The 22800-nt window shown below is 40.6% G+C and overlaps 1 protein-coding gene across 1 annotated transcript; it reads right to left on the minus strand.

The window, feature by feature from the left end:
- Nucleotides 1–1476: 1476 nt before the first annotated feature.
- Nucleotides 1477–22371, minus strand: PXT1 (peroxisomal testis enriched protein 1). The gene is made up of 3 exons (XM_012532206.3): nucleotides 22200–22371; nucleotides 8300–8430; nucleotides 1477–2158 (listed from the first exon to the last, which is right to left on the minus strand). The coding sequence occupies exons 1-3, from the start codon at nucleotides 22369–22371 to the stop codon at nucleotides 2054–2056; spliced, it is 408 nt and encodes a 135-aa protein (XP_012387660.1). The 3' UTR covers nucleotides 1477–2053.
- Between the last annotated feature and the right edge of the window lie 429 nt (nucleotides 22372–22800).

Raw genomic sequence — 22800 nt, forward strand, 5'->3', positions numbered from 1 at the left:
GGCACCAACTTCCTGTTCATCTCTGCAGATGGATAGGAGGGGGCCTCCCATGCTGTCTGCCTGGACCAGGTGTCTCTCCCCTTACGGGTGAGTGACATTCCCAGCTCCAACCCGGCCACGGCCTGCCCTTTGGCCAGGTGGAGGCCCCACCGCCCCATGCCTGAATGCCAGCATCAGTGAGGCTATAATGCTCTTCTGACCTAGACCCAAGTACTCAGTGGATCCCAGCTGCCACCTCTTCCCAGGCCTCTGGCTGCTCCAAGTGTAATACCCACCCACCCATCACCCGTGTGTACCTGCCTTAGCTCCCTCTGCCTTGAGGGGGAGCCCAGAAAGGTTGTAAGCACTAGAGCAAACCCATACACGCGGAAGAAAAGGAGGCAAAAAGCCTTAATAACCTGCCAAAAATCTGAAGGTGTAGATGCTGTTGGCTTAGCATTGATAAATCATGAGCTCCTAGAAACCAGTAAGAACAAGACCAGAAACCCAATAGAAAAATGAGCAATAGGAATATGTATGTATTTGTACATATCTAAAAGGTACATGGTTATTTATTGCAGCATTGCTTATTATACCGAATGATTAGAAACAACCCAGGCATCCGTTAAGAAGGGGCTGATGAAATAAATGATGCTACATCCATTTAACAGAATTCTGTGCATCCTGTCTGACAGAGTTCTCTATGGACCGTGGCAAACTCTCCAAGAGGTAGTACAGCACGTGGTTAAGAGCCCAGACTCTGAGAACAGCCTGCCTGGCTTGGTAACCCAGCTATGTCACTTACTGGCTGTGTGCACTTGAGCAACTTAGTTACCTTCTGTACTGCCTCTCTCTACTCACTTCTGCCTCAGTTTCCTTAACAGTAAAATAGAGCTAATAATATTGATAATACCTGTATCATGATGTTCTTATGAAGAGTAAATGAGTTAACGTTTGTAAGACAAGTAGAATAGTGCGTGACCACCATGCTAAGCAAAAAAATCAAGGCACATAACAGTGTATATTACATGCTACCTTTTGTGTGTATATATATATTTACTGGTATTTGTACAAAGAAACTCTGGAAGGATATGTAACAAATTTACAAACATAATTGGGATTCAGTATAGAAAATAAGAGCAAGGGTTTTCATTGTAAACCTTTTTATATGGTTTTGATTTTTTTAACCATATGAATAAATAAATGCCTACTCAAAAGAGTTAAAAAAAATAAATAAGAAAGACGTTTTAGGATCTGTTCCCTGCCAGGAAGCCAAAACCTAGGTGATGATAGGCATTGCCTGAGACAGACCTAAAAAATGAGGACATTTCCCGATGCTATATATGATCAAACTACAAAATTATGACCCCATATGAGCAGGAACTAGTGGAATCCCTCCTTCACAAAAGAAATATGCACAGGTGTTTCATGCTCAATAAAATAACCATATTTATTTTATGTTTTAAATTATTAATTTTTTAAATAACACTTTTCCTACAAAGAACTCAAAACGCATATACAGAAGTTATAATTTATAACAACAAATTTTCTTAACACTTGCCATACTTCTCAAAGGGAGGGAGGAATATGAGGTAGACAGAAAGGTAAAAAGAGGACGGGGCACTGCAGGTCTGGACGTGAGCAACGAGAGTGGGGTCAACAGGCTGCTGGAGGGCCTGGTACCCAGGGGAGGGGGCCAGGAGAAAGCACCCATTCCTGTGACCTCTGGTTTGGGGATGAGGTTCAATTTCCCTCATAAGAGGAAATGTTCAAGGTTTCCTTACAAGGAGCACTGGGACTATCCACAGCGCTGGTGTTTCCTAAGCAGCAAGGCCTCCTGGGTCCTAAGTTCCTTGGGCTCTACCATGGGGCAGTCATAGACATCTCATCGCTGGTTGACCAGTGAACAGACAAATGGCCAGTGAGTCCGCAGTTCGCCAACAATCAGGCACAAAGCAACAATGGTGGGTGAAAACAGAGGAGGTAGAGACGGGTCTTCTTCCCATCTGCCCCAGTGGGATGCATATTTTCTCAGAGGGTAGAAGGAAAGCAGAACCTGACATTTACATTCCTTTTACATCACATGGTTATTCCAGAGAAAGCGCAACAACATGTGAACTCCTCCAAAGAAAACTAAGACAAAATGAGCCAGGATAGCTCTGTCTTCTTGTTGAAAATCCTGTTTAAAAAGAGAGCAAGAAAGAGGTTAAATTTGTTTTTTAAGTGATAAAATAATCCAAAGTTAGAAGTTCGGTATTGATATTAATTCAATCAATGCCACAGACAAGCATCTAGGGCTGCTTCATGAAGTGTATGAGTGGAAGAATATCTTAGTCTGTTCCATAATGTCCATACCCTCCACAGCACCTTGGGAAGTTTTCCTCTGGACGTTTTCCTATCTTCACCATCAGCAAATAGGGGCACTCTTTTCAGGGTTGATTAACCTCTTTCTCTGGCTTCCCAGAGCACTTTCTTAGTCCTTTCAAAGAAGTAAGGGAGTCTGCTTTGGGGTTGGAAGAACAGACTTAGATGGTGAAGAGGGGTGAATATGAGCAAAGTTGGAAGTGACGACCACAGCAGATTTCTGGAGCTGTAAGTAAATGCCACTGTTTTTATGGGAGTATCAGGAGAAGAAGGCTGGGGGCCAGACAGAAAGGGCTATCCCTGGCCCTGCCCTCCTCCTGCAGTCTGTTCTCAACCCAGCAGCCTCGGGGACTGTTGCGACGCGGCCCCTCTGCTCAGTGCTCTCCAGTGGTTCGGCCGCACTCGAAAGAGCCCTTACAGCGACCTCAAGGCCCTGCCACCCACCTCTCTGACCATATCTTTACAGCTTTCTGCATTACTCAGCTTCAGCCACCCTGGCCTCCTTGCTATTCTTCAAATATGCCAGACATGCCCCTGCCTCAGTCTTTGCTATTCACCTGCCTCCACTGCTCTCTCCCCAGGTCCACGGACCCTCCCCTACCTCTGTCAAGGCTTTGCTCAGAAGGCACCTTCAGTGAGGCCTTCCCTTAAAACTGCAAATCCCCCAACACTCCTCATGACTATCTGATAAACTATATTCTTTGTTTGTTTGTTCATTGTTTGTCTCCACGAGATCAGGGAAGTTTTCTCTTTTGATCACTGCCTTATCTCCAGCACTTAGATGGAGCCTGACACATAGTAGGTGCTCAATAAATATTAGTGGACTGAATGAATGAATGCATGATAAACCATTAGCATCAGGCTAAGGAATTTAGACTTTGTCCTATCAATAACTGGAAATCATGAAAGAACTTTTTTTCTCCCTTTTATAGTTGATATCAGTTACAAGAATTGAATGAATTTCCTTCCAGCAAGGCAGACAAGAAAATGTGTAGAGCACTGAGTCAGATGCTCGTATATTTAAATTCCAGTTTTGCCACTTAGTTGCTGAGTAACCTTGGATAGGATATCTAATCTCTCTGAACCTCAAATACCTCTCCTGAAATACCTATTCCACTAATTCATAGAGTTATTTGGAAAATTAAATGAAACACATAAGAGTATCTCAGAGTACGTGGAAGAAAATGTTTAATAAATGTTCGTTTCCCTCTTGTCTTTCTAACAAACTAAGAAATTCCTTATACGTTACTGTCAGGGTCCCAGAGAAAACAGATGGCATACTCAAATTAGGAATAATTCAGGGAAGATCAGATAAAGACACTGTCTACAAAAGTTGGGGGAGGAGGCATAAGGGTAGGCTGGCAACAGCAGAGTTGTTGCCACTCCTAGGCCTGTAGGGACAGGGAGGGGGAAGTTTCTAGAACCCAGGAGCGAGTCCTGTGGAGAAAAATTTCAAAGACACATTTAAGATCGTAAAAGCAACAGGAAGACTATATTTTATATATTATTTATTTGGTTGCACCAGGTCTTAGTTGCGGCTCGCAGGCTCCTTAGTTGCGGCTCGCGGGCTCCTTAGTTGCAACACGTGGGCTCCTTAGTTGTGGCATGCGAACTCTTAGTTGAGGCATGCGTGTGGGATCTAGTTCCCTGGCCAGGGATCGAACCCAGCCCCCTGCATTGGGAGCACGGAGTCTTAACCACTGAACCACCAGGGAAGTCCCAAGACTATTTTTAAACACACTTTGGGCTTCCCTGGTGGCGCAGTGGTTGAGAGTCCACCTGCCGATGCAGGGGACACGGGTTCGTGCCCCGGTCCGGGAAGATCCCACATGCCGCGGAGCGTCTGGGCCTGTGAGCCACGGCCGCTGAGCCTGCGCGTCCGGAGCCTGTGCTCCGCAACGGGAGAGGCCACAACAGTGAGAGGCGCGCGTACCAAAAAAAAAAAAAAAAAAACCCAAAAAAGACCAGGACCTCGAACCAGAACCCCTCAAAACTAGATGGCAAAATAGAAGATGTTATTTTGAGAATCAAGGCCTATTTGAAAACACAGAACACTTGCTTAAGTGAAAAGAATAAGAAGTCAAGCTATGTGATAGCTCAAGGACAATCAATTTGGTAGACAAAAATACACCTTGGTGAGCTCCTTGTCGGGGAGTTCCAAGAGCAAGAATAAAAGTTTCTTTAAATACATCAAAAGCAGGAAGATATCTGGAGAATCAATGTGACCACTTGATTAAACAAAGTACAAAAGGTGAATAAATGACTATATGAAAGAAATATACCACGCCGGATTTGAAATTCTGTTATAGTTGCTTGAGGTAAGCCTTAAAGTAGCAGAGTAAATCATGCATTTGACTGTTTAGCATTTTAGAGGCAAACTTAGGAGGAATTTTTAAAATTATTTTAAAAATATTCTGTGGTCTATTTAAAGTGTTCTAAAATGCAATTTTGCAGTACAAGACAAGATAACTTTAAAAGTCTAGGTCAAAGCTAGCTTTGTAAAATGTTGCAAGAAAAGCTAGGGCAGGCATACAGATAGACATATAGATCAATGGAATAGAATTGAGAGTCCAGAAATAAACCCCAAAATTTAGAGTTAGTTGATTTTCAACAAGGGTGCCAAGGCAATTCAGTAGGAAAAAAGTAGTCTTTTCAACAGAGGGTGCTGTGACAACTGAATACCCATGTGCGAAAGAATGAAGGTGAACTTTTAATTCATACCATATACAAAAAATGAAGTCTAAATGGGTCAAAGGCCTAAATTTAAGAGCTAAAAGTCAATCTCTTGAAAGAAAACATAGGTATAAATCTTCATGACTTTGGATTAGGCAATGGTTTCTTAGATATGACCCCAAAAGCACTAGCAACAAAAGAAAAATAGATAAATTGAAATTCATCAAAATTTAAAACTTTTGCACTTCCATGAACATCAAGAAGGTGAAAGACATAAAACGAGGTGAAAGACGAACTTCAGAATGGGAGAAAATATATCTGATAAGGAACTTACATCTAGAATATATAAAGAACTCCAACAACCCAATTTAAAAATGGGCCAAGGATCTGAATAGACATTTCTCCAAAGAGTTACACAGATGACCAATAAGCACATGAAAAGATGCACAACATTAACCATCAGGGAAGTGCAAATCAAACCCACAACGAGATTCTACTTCACACCCACTAGGCTGACTATAATCAAAAAGACAGTTAACAATAAATTTTGACAAGAATGTGGAGAAACAGGAACCCTTGTACCCTGCTGGTGGGCCACAATGTAAATAGTGCAGCCACTTTGGAAAATGGTCTGGAAGTTCCTCAAAAAGTTAAATATAAAGTTGTCATATGACCCAGCAATTCCACTCCTAGGTATGTACTCAAAAGAACTGAAAACATGCCTACACAAAAACCTCTACACACATGTTCATAGCATCATTATTTATAATAGTCAAAAAGTGGAAACAACCCAAACGTTCATCAAGTGATGAATGGATAAACAAAATGTGATATATACATACAAAAGAATATTATTCAGCAATAAAAAGAGATGAAGTACTGATTCATGCTACAACGTGGATGAACCTTGAAAAAAATATTGTGTTAAGTGAAAGAAGCCAAACGTAAAGACAACATATTATATTAGTCCCCTTATATGAAATTCCAGAATAGGCAAATCCAGAGAGACAGAACATAGATTGGTGGGGCCAGGGGGGGAAATGGGAGGAAACGAGAAGGGACTACTATTGGATTTGAGGTGTCTTTCTGGAGTGATGAAAATGTTCTAAAATTGATTGTGATGACTGGCTGTACAGCTCTATGAATATACTACAAACCATTTATTATACTCTTGAAATGGGTGAATTGTATGTTATGTGAATTTTATTTCTCAAAGTTATTATTTTTTTAAAAAAGAAAAGTGTCAGTTTATTAAGTTGCAGAGGTAAATTTAAAACATAAGTAAATTACAACTTAAAAGGTAAGGGAAAAAAAATCATTACCAATAAAAAGGTAAGGGAGGGAAAGAAAAGAAAAATGGAAGAATGGAAGAGGTGGTTACATGGAGATGTGACTTCCTGATTGGGTTGAGGTAAACTTAGAAAATAGGTGGTTGTGATTTGTCCTACTCTGTTCTCCTCTTCAGAGGAAAAATTAGAAGGAACCAGGAGTATTCAAAATGTTAGCTAACAAAGAAGCAGAAAAGTTGAACTAAGGACTTGCCCAGAATTCATAAAGCATGGTCATCAGTGAAAACTATAGAAGAAGCTGGAGCATGGAAGGGTGGTGGAGAGTATCATGAGTGCCCTGTAATAAATGATACACAGCAAAGAAGTGTTCAACTCCAAATAGTGAAAGGGCAAAGGCCAGAAACAAATTAATATTTTGGCTTCAATAACATCTATTGATCATTTTCTGTGGGTCAGTCTCTATTCCAAGTGATTTACATAGATTCTCTCTCTTAATGTTCACAACAGCCTATTCTCTGCACTGTGCAGCCAGGCTTCATTCTAAACGTAAATCAGCACATGGCACTCTCCTGCTCTCCCTCCCCAGAAGCTTCCTTTATACTTGGCGCAAAACCCAAACACTTACCCCTGTCTTTAGGACGGAGGCCAACTCCTGGACTTCAACACCCCCGACTCCAGCCAATCTGGCCTCCTTGTTGTTCCTATCCCAAGGACTTTGCCCTCCCAGTTTCCTCTGTCTGGAACACTTCCCCCCCAGGTATTCCCATGGCTCACTCCCTCACTTCCAGGCTCTGCTCAAATATCACCTCCCCAGAGAGGGCCTTCCCTGATGGCCCATCCAAAGTCACTCTCCATCACTCGGTATCCCCTAGAGTCTAGTCATCTGCTTTACTGTTTGTCTCTCCTACATTATGAGTCCTATGACAGCAGGCTCATCTTCCATTCCTGCTCTCTGCCTGGAACTGAGTCTGGCACATAGTAGGCACTCAATAAATATTTGTTGGAGTGAAATTGGTCTATCAGTATTATATTTGTGTTTGTTTCCTTCTTACTTTCAGTAACATTATTGCTGGGACCTTCCATTCTTGTTTTGTCTCAGGGAATGTTTTATTTGAGGGCGTGGCTGAGTACTGCCACATTTGGACCAGAGCATAGAAGAGGGCCTGGCACTCCCTGAAGTCAGCATGATGGTAGCAGCAGTGATAAACAAGAAATCACCACAGGTACCTGTCCTGTGATGCATTTAAGGGGAGGAAGTTGGGCTCTGAGGGGCAGCCACCCCCCTACCACAGAGCCCCACGTGATCATTCTCTAGCTGCTGCCAATTGCAGGTGGTTCTGGAGGAAAACTAAGTGGGCTGTGGATTTCATCACCCCTAAGATTTGAAACAGTAATGATTATTCTTTCCTGTTTCCCTTATATCTCTTACAATAATCAGGAGAAACAAAGAAATCAGGGGGAGTTGGGCTTAGATCATAACCTGGTTTGGTTCAAGGAGGATGACCACCATCTAAGGCAAAGGTTCTCCTCCCTGACGGAGTGTTAGATTCACCTGAACTAATCTCTCAAGGTGGGGCCCAGCATCTGTAATTCTTAAGACTTCACAGGTGAATCTAACATGCATCCTAGTTTGAGGGTATGGAGCAAAGTTTCTCACACTTTAATGTGCACTCAAATCTCCTAGGGTGTGTGTAAAACGGTAAATTCTAATTCCAGAGTTGTGGGCTGGGGCCCGAGATTGTGCACATCTGACCAGCTGCCAAATGATGCTGATGCTGCTGGTCCATGGACCACACAGTTTGAGTAGCAAGTGTGAGATCTAATACTGGCTTTGACCCAGGTTCACAATTTTCAGATCTAATGCTTGGTAATCCAGTCATCATTAATCTGTGTGTTCTGCTAATTCCTGGGCATCCCAGCCACTTGACAGCCATTGTTCTGTTTGTTCTTTCCTCCTCCCTGACAGGCCCTTACTGGGGAAACTGAATTCTCACCTCTTGAACCATTCTATGATCGATGTTGTCCCCCATGTTTCTCAGCTGCCTGGCCAACTTGTGGATTATTTCCTCCTGGTGATGGTTCTGGCCAATGCTATTCTCCTTGGGCTGAGAAGGTGGGTTGTGATCTGCATAAGAATTCAAAGAGAAAACTCCATCAACTCTGTAAATCACTCACCACTAGTCACTTAAAACTGTCTTAGACAAGGAGAGGGATGAAATCCCAGCATCATAATGACTATCGAAAAGCAAAGCCTTGCACTGGAATAGGTCAACTCTGTCCAGTAGAAATATAATTCAAGCTACGTATGAATTTTAAATGTTCTACTGGTAAAATCAGGTAAAAATAATTTTAGTAATATATTTTACTTAGGACAATATATCCAAAGTATTATCACTGTAACGCAAAATCAATATAAAATTATTAATGATATGTTTTACATTCTTTATTATGTTTAAGTTCTCAAAATCCAGTGTTTATTTTATACTTAGAGCACATCTCAATCCAGATATCAACTAATTTCATTGGAAAACCTTGTATTTTGATTTCATGAAATTTACAGTTAAAAAGTAAATTCATATATCCAAGTTGTTCCAAACATACCTAAAACTTCTCCAACAATTAAGTATCAGTTTTTTAAACTTAAATTAATTAAAATTAAATAAAACTTAAAATTCAGTTCCTCAATTGCACTGGCCACATTTCAAGTGCTCTATTATTTTCCAAGTATTGAATTTTTAATATCCAGAAGGAAAAAGTATCTCACTTTATGCTGAAAAGTTGTGTGGATATATACATATCCACACAGAGTTCTGAAAATAAAATTGTAGTCTAAATGACCTAGTGGGGAATTTGGAAAAATCTCATGGTTAATCTTTTTGAAAGAATAATTCCTTCACAAAGCAAATAATAAGCCTCAATGTATTGGAACTCTTAAAAATATTGTTGTATGTTGAGCATCCTTCAGTTGCATTTAGGAAAACTTTTAAGCAGATATGCCTCTAAGGTTTTATAAGTGCTTTTCCACTGCCAGCTATAATGTGAATATTTTCTTTTCTCAAATGATGGTCATCCTTTTATAATCTTGATTTTGTTCACTAAAACTAGAGGTCTAGGGCCTTCTGGTTCAAGACTGAGCACAAGCACTGACCTCTCCCATTTCTACTAGTCCTAGTCTTCTCCCAAGACCCCACCAAAATGAAAGTATAAAAAAGAGTAAAACCACAACAGTGAAGAGAATGGGAAGCAGGATCAAGAGCAGATGAGAGATCTGTGTACGTTTCTAGAAGGCAGAAAGCAGAGAAGACAAGATATGGACAAGTGAGCCAGACAGAGAAAGTGCCAAGAACCCACGACAGGAAACCCATTTACTCCACCAAGACCCTGAAGCTGGGAAAGGGAGACATGCCATTGACTGTAGTTCTGATGAGGATCAACTGTACCACTTGGTACCCTTGACAGCCCCAGCCACTAGACCCATCAGATTTCAGGTAAAAAATCCAGATCACTCTTCTCTAATAGAGGAGAACAAATCTTGTGGAGAAAACTGAAACTTCTTTATGAATGTTGGTGCCTTGGGTTAAAGGTCTCCTTGTTCTGGCATTTGAGGGACCTGGGGCCAGAAAGCCAGCTGCCCTAACTCATCACCCTAAAGCTCCCCCAACTCAGAGCCCCCATTTGAGTCCCCACTCAGTGAGGAGCCCTGGAGAAGCAGTTAGGCATAGTGGTAAGATTCTGAAGCCAGATCATTTGGGTTCAAATGTAAAATCCACTACAGATAAAACTATGTAACCTGGGAAAGTTATTTAATCTCTCGATGCCTCAGTTTCTTCAACTGTAAAATGGGAATGATAATGTATTATTTTATCAATTCTAAGATTTTTTAATGCCTCCAAAACAGAATGTGTTTTATAGTCTATGGCATGTCATAGTCCAACAGCATTGTTTACCTTCTTAGCAGGAAACAAAATTATAGTACATTTTACAATTGATGGAATATTAAACTTAATGAGATACCACAGTAACTACCTTGTAGAGGTGTTATTGAGATGATTAAATGAATTAATATATTTGACTTGTGCAGGACAGCACCTGGAACGTGGTGGCTACTGCTACCACCTGGGGAAACAGTCCTACTCACATAACAACAGAAAAAACCCACACCAGCTAACCGGTCAGTATTTCTTTAATATAACAAAAGATCACCAGGCAACTAAGAAGAACCACAGAATGAAAGAGAAATGCCAGATAAACAACCAAAACAGTAACACTGAAGAAAACAGATATAATTCAAGGAACAGAAGGGAATGTTTGCAAATTCTAATGTATATGTTTAGAGAGAGTTAAGAAAATATTACATTTAGGAAACAAAAGAGAATGCTATGAAAAAAGAATAAACCTACAACAAAATCTTTCAGATTTAATAATATGATTGCTAAAATTAAAAATACAACTGATGGTCTGAAAAAATAAAGTCGAGGAAATCACTCAGAAAAAAATCAGAAATTTTAAAATATGAGAGAAAAGATAGGTGATACAGAGAACCAATATGGAAAGACCAGCATCTGATTAATGGGTCACAGAGGGACTTCCCTGGTGGTCCAGTGGTTAAGAATCCACCTTCCAATGCAGGGGACACAGGTTCGATCCCTGGTTGGGGAACTAAGATCCCACATGCCATGGGGCAACTAAGCCCACGTGCCACAACTACTGAGCCCGTGCACTCTAGAGCCCACACGCCACAAGTACTGAGCCCGTGTGCTCTGGAGCCTGTGCACCACAACTAGAGAGAAGCCCACATGCCACAAAAGAGCCCTCACGCCACAACTAAAGATCCCGTATGCCGCAATGAAGATCCTGTGTGCTGCAACTAAGACCCGACGCAGCCACGTAAATAAATATTAAAAAAAAAAAAAAAGAGTCACAGAAAGAGAGAAATAGAGGGGGGAAATTGTCATAAGACAACTTCCCAGAATTAAAGGACACCAAACTTCAGATTAGAAAGCCCCACCAAAAAACAGAAAACCCCACCAAGTTCTCAGGACAACAAATGGGGAAATAAAATCCTCACCTCTGGAGCATATCGATATTTCAAAATACCAAGCATAAGGAGATGCTAAAATTCTCCAAAGAGAAACATGGATTAGTTTGATGACTGATTTCCCATCAATAATGGGTACTAGAATATAGTAGAACAATTAATGCCCTCAAGGATTTTATAAAAAATTATTTTCAACCTAGAAGTCTCTGCCTATCTAATTCTCAATAATTTGTGAGAGGTGAAGAAAGACATTTGCAGACATGCAAGGACTCAAGAAGTTGTTCTCCCATGCACAATTTCTTAGGAAGCCTCTTCAGAAAGTTTTCCAGTAAAGCAGAGTATGACTAAACCAAGAAAAAGAAGATTTAGCAAAAGGTGGATCCAACGGTGTACCATACCTAGAGAGTGATGAGATTAGAGCAAAAGAACGGCTCTAAAAGGGAAGTCCCTGAGGAAAGGGAGATTTGGTAGAAGAGATAGTATGGTTGAAAATTTGGGGAAACTTGAAGATATCATAACTACAAATCATGTGAGGAGGGGCAGAGAGGCAATGAGAAAGTCCAGAAAACAATAAAAGGTCGTACAGGAAGTTTATGGTCCAAAGTGAAGTCAATTGAAATGTGGCTTAGTTTAAACTGAAGGAATTGTTTTATAGTTTCTTCCAAAAGGGTATTCCTCTGTGTTAAACTTTACAGTACTTTACCTGCATCACTAGTGATGAAATAAAATTCATATTTTATGGCAGACAAGAAAAATTTAAACATAAAACTTTTCTTTGCCAGTTTCGGCCTCCTCCTTCCCTTTTAGTGTGTATTGTGAATCTGCAGTAACCAGACCTTCCTAGGAGATAACCTTCCTTGTTACTCTTATAAGGGGCCACCATAACCCATGACCCACTACTTGTAGATCTGGGTTATGTAAATTGTCAACAATATGTCATTTAATGTACAGCCTCCTGTCTCAAAAACTTACATAACTGTGCTTTGACCTTTAACAGGCAGAACAGTTCTCAGAGCTTTCTGAGAGGCTGTTCCCGGGTTATAATCCTCAATTTGGCTCAAATAAAATTTTCCATTTCTTTCTTAGATCGACCAATTAATTTTTTTTTCAACACTAGGCATAATTTTAAGCAATCACAGCTTTAATCCCCTATTTCATTACTGGGAGGTGATTATTCTCAGGGAAAGTCATTTAAGTACATATGGACTCTATTGCTGGTAGTGACCACTCCTGAATCCCAGAGCGTTAAGAGAGTATGAAGAGTATTTGCACAACCTTTTTTTGTTTTTCTTGTTTCTTGAGGTAGGCTTGTATTGCTATAAACTTCCCTCTTAGAACTGCTTTTGCTGCATCCCCATAGTTTTTGGATCATCATGTTTTCATTTTCATTTGTCTCTAGGTATTTTTTGATTTCCTCTTTGATTTCTTCAGTGATCTCTTGCTTATTTAGTAACATATTGTTTAGTCTCCATGTGTTTGTGTTTTTAACGTTTTTGTCCCTGTAATTGATTTCTAATTTCATAGTGTTGTGGTCAGAAAAGATGCTTGATATGATTTCAATTTTCTTAAATTTACTGAGGCTTGATTTGTGACCCAAGATGTGATCTATCCTGGAGAATGTTCCATGCGCACTTGAGAAGAAAGTGTAATCTCCTGTTTTTGGATGGAATGTCCTATAAATATCAATTAAATCTATCTGGTCTATTGTGTCATTTAAAGCTTGTGTTTCCTTATTAATTTTCATTTTGGATGATCTGTCCATTGGTGAAAGTGGGGTGTTAAACTCCCCTAGTATGATTGTGTTACTGTTGATTTCCTCTTTTATAGCTGTTAGCAGTTGCCTTATGTACTGAGGTGCTCCTATGTTGGGTGCATATATATTTATAATTGTTATATCTTCTCCTTGGATTGTTCCCTTGATCATTATGTAGTGTCCTTCCTTGTCTCTTGTAACATTCTTTATTTTAAAGTCTATTTTATCTGATATGAGTATTGCTACTCCAGCTTTCTTTTGATTTCCATTTGCATGGAATATCTTTTTCCAAACCCTCACTTTCGGTCTGTATGTGTCCCTAGGTCTGAAGTGGGTGTCTTGTAGACAGCATATATATGGGTCTTGTTTTTGTATCCATTCAGTGAGCCTGTGTCTTTTGGTTGGAGCATTTAATCCATTCATGTTTAAGGTAATTATTAATATGTATGTTCCTATTACCATTTTCTTAATTGTTATGGGTTTGTTTTTGTAGGTCCTTTTCTTCTCTTGTGTTTCCCACTTACAGAAGTTCCTTTAGCATTTGTTGTAGAGCTGGTTTGGTGGTGAATTCTCTTAGCTTTTGCTTGTCTGTAAAGCTTTTGATTTCTCCATTGAATCTGAATGAGATCCTCCCAGGGTAGAGTAATCTTGGCTGTAGGTTCTTCCCTTTCATCACTTTAAATATGTCATGCCACTCCCTTCTGGCTTGTAGAGTTTCTGCTGAGAAATCAGCTGTTAACCTTATGGGAGTTCCCTTGTATGTTATTTGTCATTTTTCCCTTGTTGCTTTCAATAATTTTTCTTTTTCTTTAATTTTTGCCAATTTGATTACTATGTGTCTTGGCGTGTTTCTCCTTGGGTTTATCCTGCCTGGAACTCTCTGTGCTTCCTGGACTTGGGTGGCTATTTCCTTTCCCATGTCAGGGAAGTTTTTGACTATAATCTCTTCAAATATTTTCTCAGGACCTTTCTCTCTCTCTTCTCCTTCTGGGACCCCTATAATGTGAATGTTTTTGCATTTTATGTTGTCCCAGAGGTCTCTTAGGCTGTCTTCATTTCTTTTCACTCTTTTTTCTTTATTCTGTTCCACGGCAGTGAATTCCACCATTCTGTCTTCCAGGTCACTTATCCGTTCTTCTGCCTCAGTTATTCTGCTATTGATTCCTTCTAGTGTATTTTTCGTTTCAGTTATTGTATTGTTCATCTCTGTTTGTTTGTTTTTTAATTCTCCTAGGTCTTTGTTAAACATTTCTTGCAACTTCTCAATCTTTGCCTCCATTCTTTTTCCGAGGTCCTGGATCATCTTCACTATCATTATTCTGAATTCTTTTTCTGGAAGGGTGCCTATCTCCACTTCATTTAGTTGTTTTTCTGGGGTTTTATCTTGTTCCTTCATCTGGTACATAGCCCTCTACCTCTTCATCTTGTCTATCTTTCTGTGAATGTGGTTTTTGTTCCACAGGCTGCAGGATTGTAGTTCTTCTTTGCACAACCTTTTACCTTTGTAAAATAACAAGTGGACAAGAGGGTATTGGAAGTCTTGGCCTCTCCATATGCTGGACCATCTGCTTCCAGATTGGAAAACACATGCCTCCCTTTTTCAGAAACACACCACCTCCATGGAACTCAAGGCTTTGTCTCAAACTCAATGTGACCTCTTCTTCAAGTAAGGAAAGTGGCTTCTTTTAGGAGAGCGTGAAGCCATTAGCTAGTGCTTAAGAGTCAGTCATTTTGAACATTTTAATCTTTCAAGTATAAAATCAACAGTAATTGCCCCATCTCAAAGGACACACCCTCTCAGAATCAATTAAACATATTATAGTTGAATGTCCGATTGTTAACAGTACCTAATCTGAATAATAATTTCCAAAAAATGTGCTTACATTTAGCAGGACTACTAGTCAATCTCAGGAAGGCTCAAAGTCTCTTACCAAGGACACGCTGCTCCTTTAAAAAAGGATTACTAGTATCACCCAGGATTGAAGAACAACAAAAGGGAATTAGTCACACAATGAGAATGAAAGGAAGTTTGCACAACTGAAGTGTGAATTCGAGCTACCAGACTAGACTTGGCATCAGTAAGTGTAGACTACTCTTCCAAGAGGTGCCCTGACGAAGGAATGAGAGAGAATGGACAGTAGCTAGAGGAAGAGGTGTGTTGAAGGAATTCTCTAAGTTGGGAGTCTTGAGCAGGTTTGTAGGTTGAGGAGAGGAATTAGCGCAGGAGTGATGGAAAATGGAAGGTAGAGTAGGGCAAATTGTTGAGGTGGAGTCCCAGAGGTTTAGGAGAAATGAGAATGAAAATGTGAGGAAGGATAAATTTTGAATAGGTTGGGGGGGTTCTTCCCTTCCTTTGAGATAGGATAGAAAGAGAGAAGATGTGATGCTCATGTAAGGAAGACTGCAATAAGGGCTAAGGAGATTAAGGTGTTTACCCCCAATGACGTCAGTTTTGTCCATGAAGCAGAGAACTCAACCATCTGCTGAGAAAGAGGGGAATCCTGAAGTGGCTAAAATTAGTCACCAACAGAAATGGAAAAAAAGAAAACTGACCAGAGCTAAAGACCACCATCACCCCCCCCAAAAAAGAAAGAAAAAATACGTATATATGATCTTGATGTGCATTCTCTTTCCATCTGTCAAGAGTCCTAAACTTGGATCTAAAGAAAAGAAAATTGTATCCTATCCTCACATAGGAGAAAGTCTTGACTCAGTTACTTTCTAATTTCCTGTTCTTAGATTCTCTGTGCCTCAGTTTCCTCATTTGTCAAAAGGGACTTTAAGATTATTCTTAATATTAAACAATAATGTTCATGAAGTACCTAGTATACAATAAGTCCTATGTCATATGTCTTAGCTACTACCACTGGACTCGGTGTTAGACTATATTTACATAGATACAATAACGTAAACCAAGATTGTTGGTTTTTAAATTTTAGAATCAACTGATGGAAAAAACATGGAAGAGTTGGTTGTGGCTGGAAGACAGAATGTATATGTTAAAACTCCAGCTAATAAAAATTAAAAAGTACAGTTGTGCCTTGGTATCGAGGGGCATTGTTTCCAGAACACTCTCCCCTCCCCTGGCAGATACCAAAATCCGAGGATGCTCAAGTCCTTTATATGAAGTGATGAACCTGGCTGGGTTCAAAAGTAAAGAGCTCTGAGGGCAAGGGTCCCCAGAGCTCCAGGACGCTACACAGAATAGAGTGGGAGGGATGAGATGGGGGCAGGGAGAGCCAGGGTCTCAGTGCATGAATTCACCTCAGCCAAGGGTAAGCTCCTAAGGAGGTGGCTTAAATAGTAGGTGAAATATATGGCCCTTTGATCAAAATTGCAACCATATTTCCTGTCATTTCAGTTTTTACTGTTGTTTCAAGAGTATCTCACCTCAAGCCATTTTGAAATGACACCCTAACAATTAACTGACACCCCAGCAAGGATAATTTGACAATTACCTGAGAAAAGATGAAGGCACCAGTGAGGGCTGAGAGTCCACGCAAGAGGGAAGGTGCCCAGAGAGAAGAAAGAGCAACCGAGTGGGGACACCCTCCAAACGAATAGCATCTACTTCAAAATGGCTTTAGGGCCAGCCCTGCCTGTGCCAATCAAAAGCATAATGATTTGCAACTATTATTTTACCTGATTAATTGTTACCTGGGGAATACAAAATCTAGTATCTGCAGTAGAAAGATGGAATACAAGTTGGATAAGTTTCAGTAATGGACGTTGGGAGAAATGAAGGAGCTGTAAGGATGCCAACAAGCCTTGGGTATCCCAGTTGGGTAGGCAAAGGGGCAGAGAAGGAAGGACCTAGAGACAGGATGCAGCAAAAGATTGTGCCCAAAGCAAGAGGTGTGTTTTGCATTCCGGAACTCAGCATAATAACTATTTGTATTTTGTGTATGTCTGACCAACTAGGTGGCAAAACCCTTGAGCACATGTATCTATTTCATACCTGGAACCTAGCTCAGTGCCCTACACAGATATTGTTGATTATGATTATAAAGTTGCATAAGGGGGTGGAGAGAATGGGACAGAAAAGGGTTGGAGGAAAAATGTTGGCTACTCTGTAAGTTGATCTAAGGACAGCCCTACCTTTTCCTTTGTCGTGAAGACAGCTCTCCTTTCATTTAAAGTTGCAAAATAGCAATAATAATGCACATTCACATATTTTAAACTCTTGGTATAGAACCTTATCAAAATCCTGGAGACCCTCACACAATTGGTGGTGGAAGTGTAAATTGGTACAACCTCTGTGGGGGGCAATGTATCTATCAAATTTTACAAATGCAAATGTGCTTGAGGTTATCTATTGCAGCATTGGTTTCAATATTAAGTGTTTGGAAACAACCCAAATGTATATCAGTAGGAAACTACTTAAATAAATGATGGTGTATCCACACTATGGAATATTATGCCACTATAAATAAGAATTAGGAAGCTCTGTAAGTATTAATGCAGAGAGAGCTCCAGATCATAGTGTTAAGTGAGAAAACAAGTAAAAACAGTGAGTTTAATGTGCTACCTTTGTCTAAAAAGGGAGGGGTATGTAAATTTATATTCACAATTGTTCATATTTGCAAAAAGAACCTCTGGAAGAATACCCAAGAATCTAAAACAGTGGCTACCTATGATAGGAACTGAGCAGATGGGGGACAAGAATGCAGGAGAGACTTTTCACTATATGCCTTTTCTTATTCTTTAGTTTCCCAACCTTGAAAGTGTATTTTTTTTTAAGAAAACACTTATATAGCACTTATAATGTGTCAGCCACTGTTGCAAGCCATTTAAAATAAGTAATGCATTACTATTATTATTAACATAAATACTTATTCACATTTTAATTTTAAAACTATCCCAGAATTGTCATCATTGTACTGAGATTATGCAGAAAATTATCTTTGTTCGTAGGAGACAATATGTGGAATTACTTGGAGATCAAGTTAGTTATGTCTGAAACTTTATCTCAAATGGTTTAGCAAAGCAAAACATCTGTGTATGCATTCATGAGTATGTGCCTTTGTGTGTGTGTATGTGTGTGGAGAGACAGAGAGACAGAAAGCAAATGTGGCCAAAAAAATGGTAAATCCATGTGAAGAGTATATGCATAACCATAGACTTATCTGTGCAACTTTTGTGTAGATTTTAAATTTTCCAATGTCAACATTGGAGGGGAAAAGTATCTTAGAAAAGTCCTTAAAACTTAAATAAAACATTTCCATTTAGCTTCTACAGAGTCTTTGGACTGGTTTTCAGTGCCCTTAGAATAATCTCAACTTATCTGTCCGTCCTCCTCACTCTTCTTGAACCTTATGCTCTAACTAAACTGTATCTCCATTCGACCAAATCTTACCTGTGAAGCATATCTCAAAAATTACTTTCTCTAAGTTACCTTTTTTGAGTCTTCCAAAATAATATAATCTCTCACCACTTCGAATATCTATAGCACTTTCAGTTCTATTGGATACATCGTAGTCTAGATTTTGTTATGATCATTGCATGTTTTCATTATGTAAAATGACAGAGATGATTATGCACATTAGATGTGTATATTAGCATACTTACCTATTGGATACACATTGTCTATAACAATAATTATGGGTTACCATTACTCCCTAAGAACTTGGAATTGAAAGAAAAAATTGTCTTCTGACAACTAAAAGGCAAGATCAATGTGTGTTTAGTGGAAATAGGTGAGATGGACAGTCATTGGAAGGGGAGAGGCTACTAGCTCTCCCTCGAACAAGCCATTCCCTCTGCCTGCAACTTGCACCCTCCTTAACCCCCTCAGGTCTCAGTCTTGGGTTACGTCTCAAGGGAAGCCTTCTCTAACCTCCCTAGTAGGTCAAAGCCCCATTACAGCATCTGGACCTCTTCTTAGCACGTATCACATTATATTTAACATTGGTGTGTGTAATTGACTGCTATCTGCCTCCTTTACCAGACTGTCTGCTCCAAGAAGGAAGGGGCTGTTACTGTTTTTGTTCACCATTGTCACCCCAGAACCTAGCACAGTGCCTAGAATATAGTAAGCCCTAGTATTTTTTTTTTATGAATAAAAAAAGTAAATGTGTCCATCTAGAGGAGGAAAGGGAGAGGTGGTGAGCCTTAGAAGCACCAAAAAAAAAAAAAAAAAAAAAAAGGCAAAATGAGCATCCAGGCACTCTCAAAGGGAGAAAGAAGCTGAATAACTGGACCCTCTACTGACTTCTACAATTAATATATCCCATTTACACTAGCTATACATATGTGTATGCATACATATACATGTGTGTGTTTATATATATTTATTTTAATTTTTTGGCCATGCCACGCGGCTTGTGGGATCTTAGTTCTCCAACCAGGGATTGAACCCGGGCCCCTTGCAGTGGCAGCACAGAGCCCTAACCACTGGACCACCAGGGAATTCCCCTATGTGTGTGTAAATATTTTTAATTCTGCCCTTTCCTATCAATACTTATTACATTTTTAGAGGTGGGCAGGGCCTCTTTCCACTTTTAATCATTTTTGTTTTCCCAAGAGTGTCTAATTTATCTTAAATGATGTATCAGGATGGTTGCTCTGGACCTCCCAAAATCCTACCCACCACCTCAACTTTTCTAAGAAGTGTCTTTAATTCCCCATACAAATACTATGGGTTGTTTTTTCCCCCAAAGAGTTATGTTCATACGTGTAGTGTAGATGTCCCCAAAGTAACAGATAAATTTGGGCTTCAGTGAGTCAGTTTCCAGCCTCCCCAAAGTAACAGATAAATTTGGGCTTCAGTGAGGACAAAAGCCACTAAGGGGAGAAAGGGACCTTCTCGATCAGCTTCTTCATTAAGAGTTTTACTTTGGGCAGTACTTGCGCTATCTATCTTAAGTAACCTATCTATCTAATCTATCTCTATCATCTATCTATCTCATCCATCGTCCATCCATCCAATCAGGTTCCCAGCAGGAGAACTTCGCAGGGTCGTCTGCGCGACCTCCCACACCTGGGCGGACTCCGCGCCCAGCTGCGCTGCTCAGACCCGTTCTCCGGCTGGCAAAGCGCTTGGGGCAGGGCTGGCGGTAGAAGTCACGTGGGCGGCTGTGACCAATGGGAAGCGCAGACGGCGCACGTTGGCCGTAGGCGGTCTCCCGCGCCAGAGGTGGTGCGTCTGGCTGGTTCCCTGCCTCAGAGTACAGTGAGACGGAGGGAGGCGGGGCACCCGGAATATACCGCCCGGCACCTCCGATGACCCTGGCGTTAGCGTTCTCGACGCCGGAATAACAATTCTGTGTCCCTCTCACACCGCACCTCTCAGTCTGCACATCCCCCATTCCTTTAGTGATACCGTAAAATACAAGGGGAGAAAAGCACTGCTTCCTCCTGAGCCTGTCAGGGAAGGAAATTGGGCGGGGGGGGGGGCGGTGGTGGAGGTGGATTGTGTCTGCTACCACCTCTAATCGGGGCTTCCCTCATTCCTGTTCGGCGGTCGTTGAATGCACACTGATGATGCACCAGTCGAAAATGCCAGGCGCAATTAAGATTTTACATACATAGTAAAACGAGAGCTCTAAGCGAGAAAACAAACAGGTAGATTAGGTTGTTGGCTGTTACTCCCTAACTCGAAGGTAGTAGCATTATTAATTCTTCACCCTGCTTCTGCTTTTGAGGTGAAGCTGTAATTAGGAAAGCTTTTGGGGTAAATGTGGCAACCGCGCACAGTGCACCTCAGTTTCGTGAGGGTCCTGTGAGGCTTAAGTAGTATAGTGGGTGTGAAAACATTGGAAAGGTTTACAATAAAATACAAGCTCTAGAAGAGTGCACAACTTTATGAATATACTAAAAATCACTGAATTGTGTGCTTTAAAAGTTTGAACTTTATGGTGTATGAATTACATCTCAATTTAAAAAAGCAAAATATACGTTCTAGAAGGTATTCATAGATGACACAGTCTCAGGCTTTGAGAAATCATTGTTGACACCTGCCCAGATGAAAATTCGAAATTTTAGTCGATTGAGTTCTTTCTAGAAAATGGATACTATATTTGATATGGTGGCAAGCATCTATCAGGATGCTTGAAATTTCCACTTTCTCAGTGGCATGTAATTCTTTTAAATTGGAGAATAGTTTGAGATTAATCTTAATAATTCCTTTCAGGTGTCTAGCATATTTTTAATCTAAAATCTTTTTTAAAAGTCTAAAACCTCACACATATAACCCTAACACTCTTTAATGCTTTTCAAAACATAACATTTTAATTTTCCGACATTTTGGGGCATTTAGGAATCACACCTTTATTTTATTTTATTTTGTGGTACGCGGGCCTCTCACTGTTGTGGCCTCTCCCGTTGTGGAGCACAGGCTCCGGACACGCAGGCTCAGCAGCCATGGCTCACGGGCCCAGCCGCTCAGCGACATGTGGGATCTTCCTGGACCGGGGCACGAACCCGTGTCCCCTGCATCGGCAGGCGGACTCTCAACCACTGCGCCACCAGGGAAGCCCATCACACCTTTTTGAAAAACAAAATTTCACGTTTATCCTTCCCTCATGTTCCTTCCTATACTGACAAAATCAAGAAGGAACCTAAACTGAATTTTCCCTACCTTAACAATGCAGACATTTTCAGGTCAAGTTTAAACATTAACTTTTTTTTTTTTTTTTGCGGTACGCGGGCCTCTCACTGTTGTGGCCTCTCCCGTTGTGGAGCACAGGCTCCGGACGCGCAGGCTCAGCGGCCATGGCTCACGGGCCCAGCCGCTCCGCGGCATGTGGGATCTTCCCGGACCGGGGCATGAACCCACGTCCCCTGCATCGGCAGGCGGACTCTCAACCACTGTGCCACCAGGGAAGCCCTAAAGATTAACTTTTGTTAAAAGATAAATTTGATCTATTTCAGTCAATTTGGAATCATCTTACTTATTTGTCACATCAATGATTCAGGGCTTATAGAAACTAAGAGATTTATACCATGAAGCAAAGTCAGTTTTAGATTTTTCTATGTAAGAACTTTGATGAATAGATTTATGACTCACTACTTATAGTTAATGTTTAATTTTATATCCTCAATATCAAGAAAAATACAAGCTAAGTAGAATATTTAACTTAGTTTAATACAAATAATATCTTACCTGGGTTCCTTGACATGGCTGAAACTGGCTGCGAGCTGACAAGTCCGGTCATGTAAGCCTTCTGAAAATTGTATTTCAACCACAGTGATTTGCAACAATTTGTTACTTTGGGAGAGAGATTCAGAAGTTGTTTACGTTCACAAACAATGGCATCATGTTTTTTCTTCTTCATGTTTTTTCCCTGTTGAAAAAATATATTTTCAGAGGATTTCCCCCATTTCTCAGTATATATTTGGTATGTTAGATGAATAGTGATGTTGTAACACAGGCAGCCTTTATTCCGTATATGAAAGGGTTTTGGATTTGGGTGGAAAATGGAACAGGGTGATCTCTAAGTTCTTTTTCAACTTAAGTAAACATCTTTCCATGTTGTTTGGTCTTTAGATCTGCTACACCACCCTGCAGCCTCATCTCCCAGCAGTTTTTCGTCATCTTTTTTTTTTTTTTTTTTTTCCGGTACGCGGGCCTCTCACTGTTGTGGCCTCTCCCGTTGCGGAGCACAGGCTCCGGACGCGCAGGCTCAGCGGCCATGGCTCACGGGCCCAGCCGCTCCGCGGCATGTGGGATCTTCCCGGACCGGGGCACAAACCCGTGTCCCCTG

Source organism: Orcinus orca, chromosome 10, assembly GCF_937001465.1.
Source record: "Orcinus orca chromosome 10, mOrcOrc1.1, whole genome shotgun sequence".
NCBI classification, from domain to species: domain Eukaryota; kingdom Metazoa; phylum Chordata; class Mammalia; order Artiodactyla; family Delphinidae; genus Orcinus; species Orcinus orca.

Bases quoted from the DNA above. Each gene is read 5' to 3' on its own strand.
- PXT1 (XM_012532206.3), bottom strand. From the start codon at position 22,371: ATGAAGAAGAAAAAACATGATGCCATTGTTTGTGAACGTAAACAACTT. The intron at 8,431-22,199 runs GTAAGATATTAT...ATTCTTATGCAG, and splicing joins AGCCATGTCAAGGAACCCAG to ATCACAACCCACCTTCTCAG. The intron at 2,159-8,299 runs GTGAGAATTCAG...CTTTTTAAACAG, and splicing joins ATCATAGAATGGTTCAAGAG to GATTTTCAACAAGAAGACAG.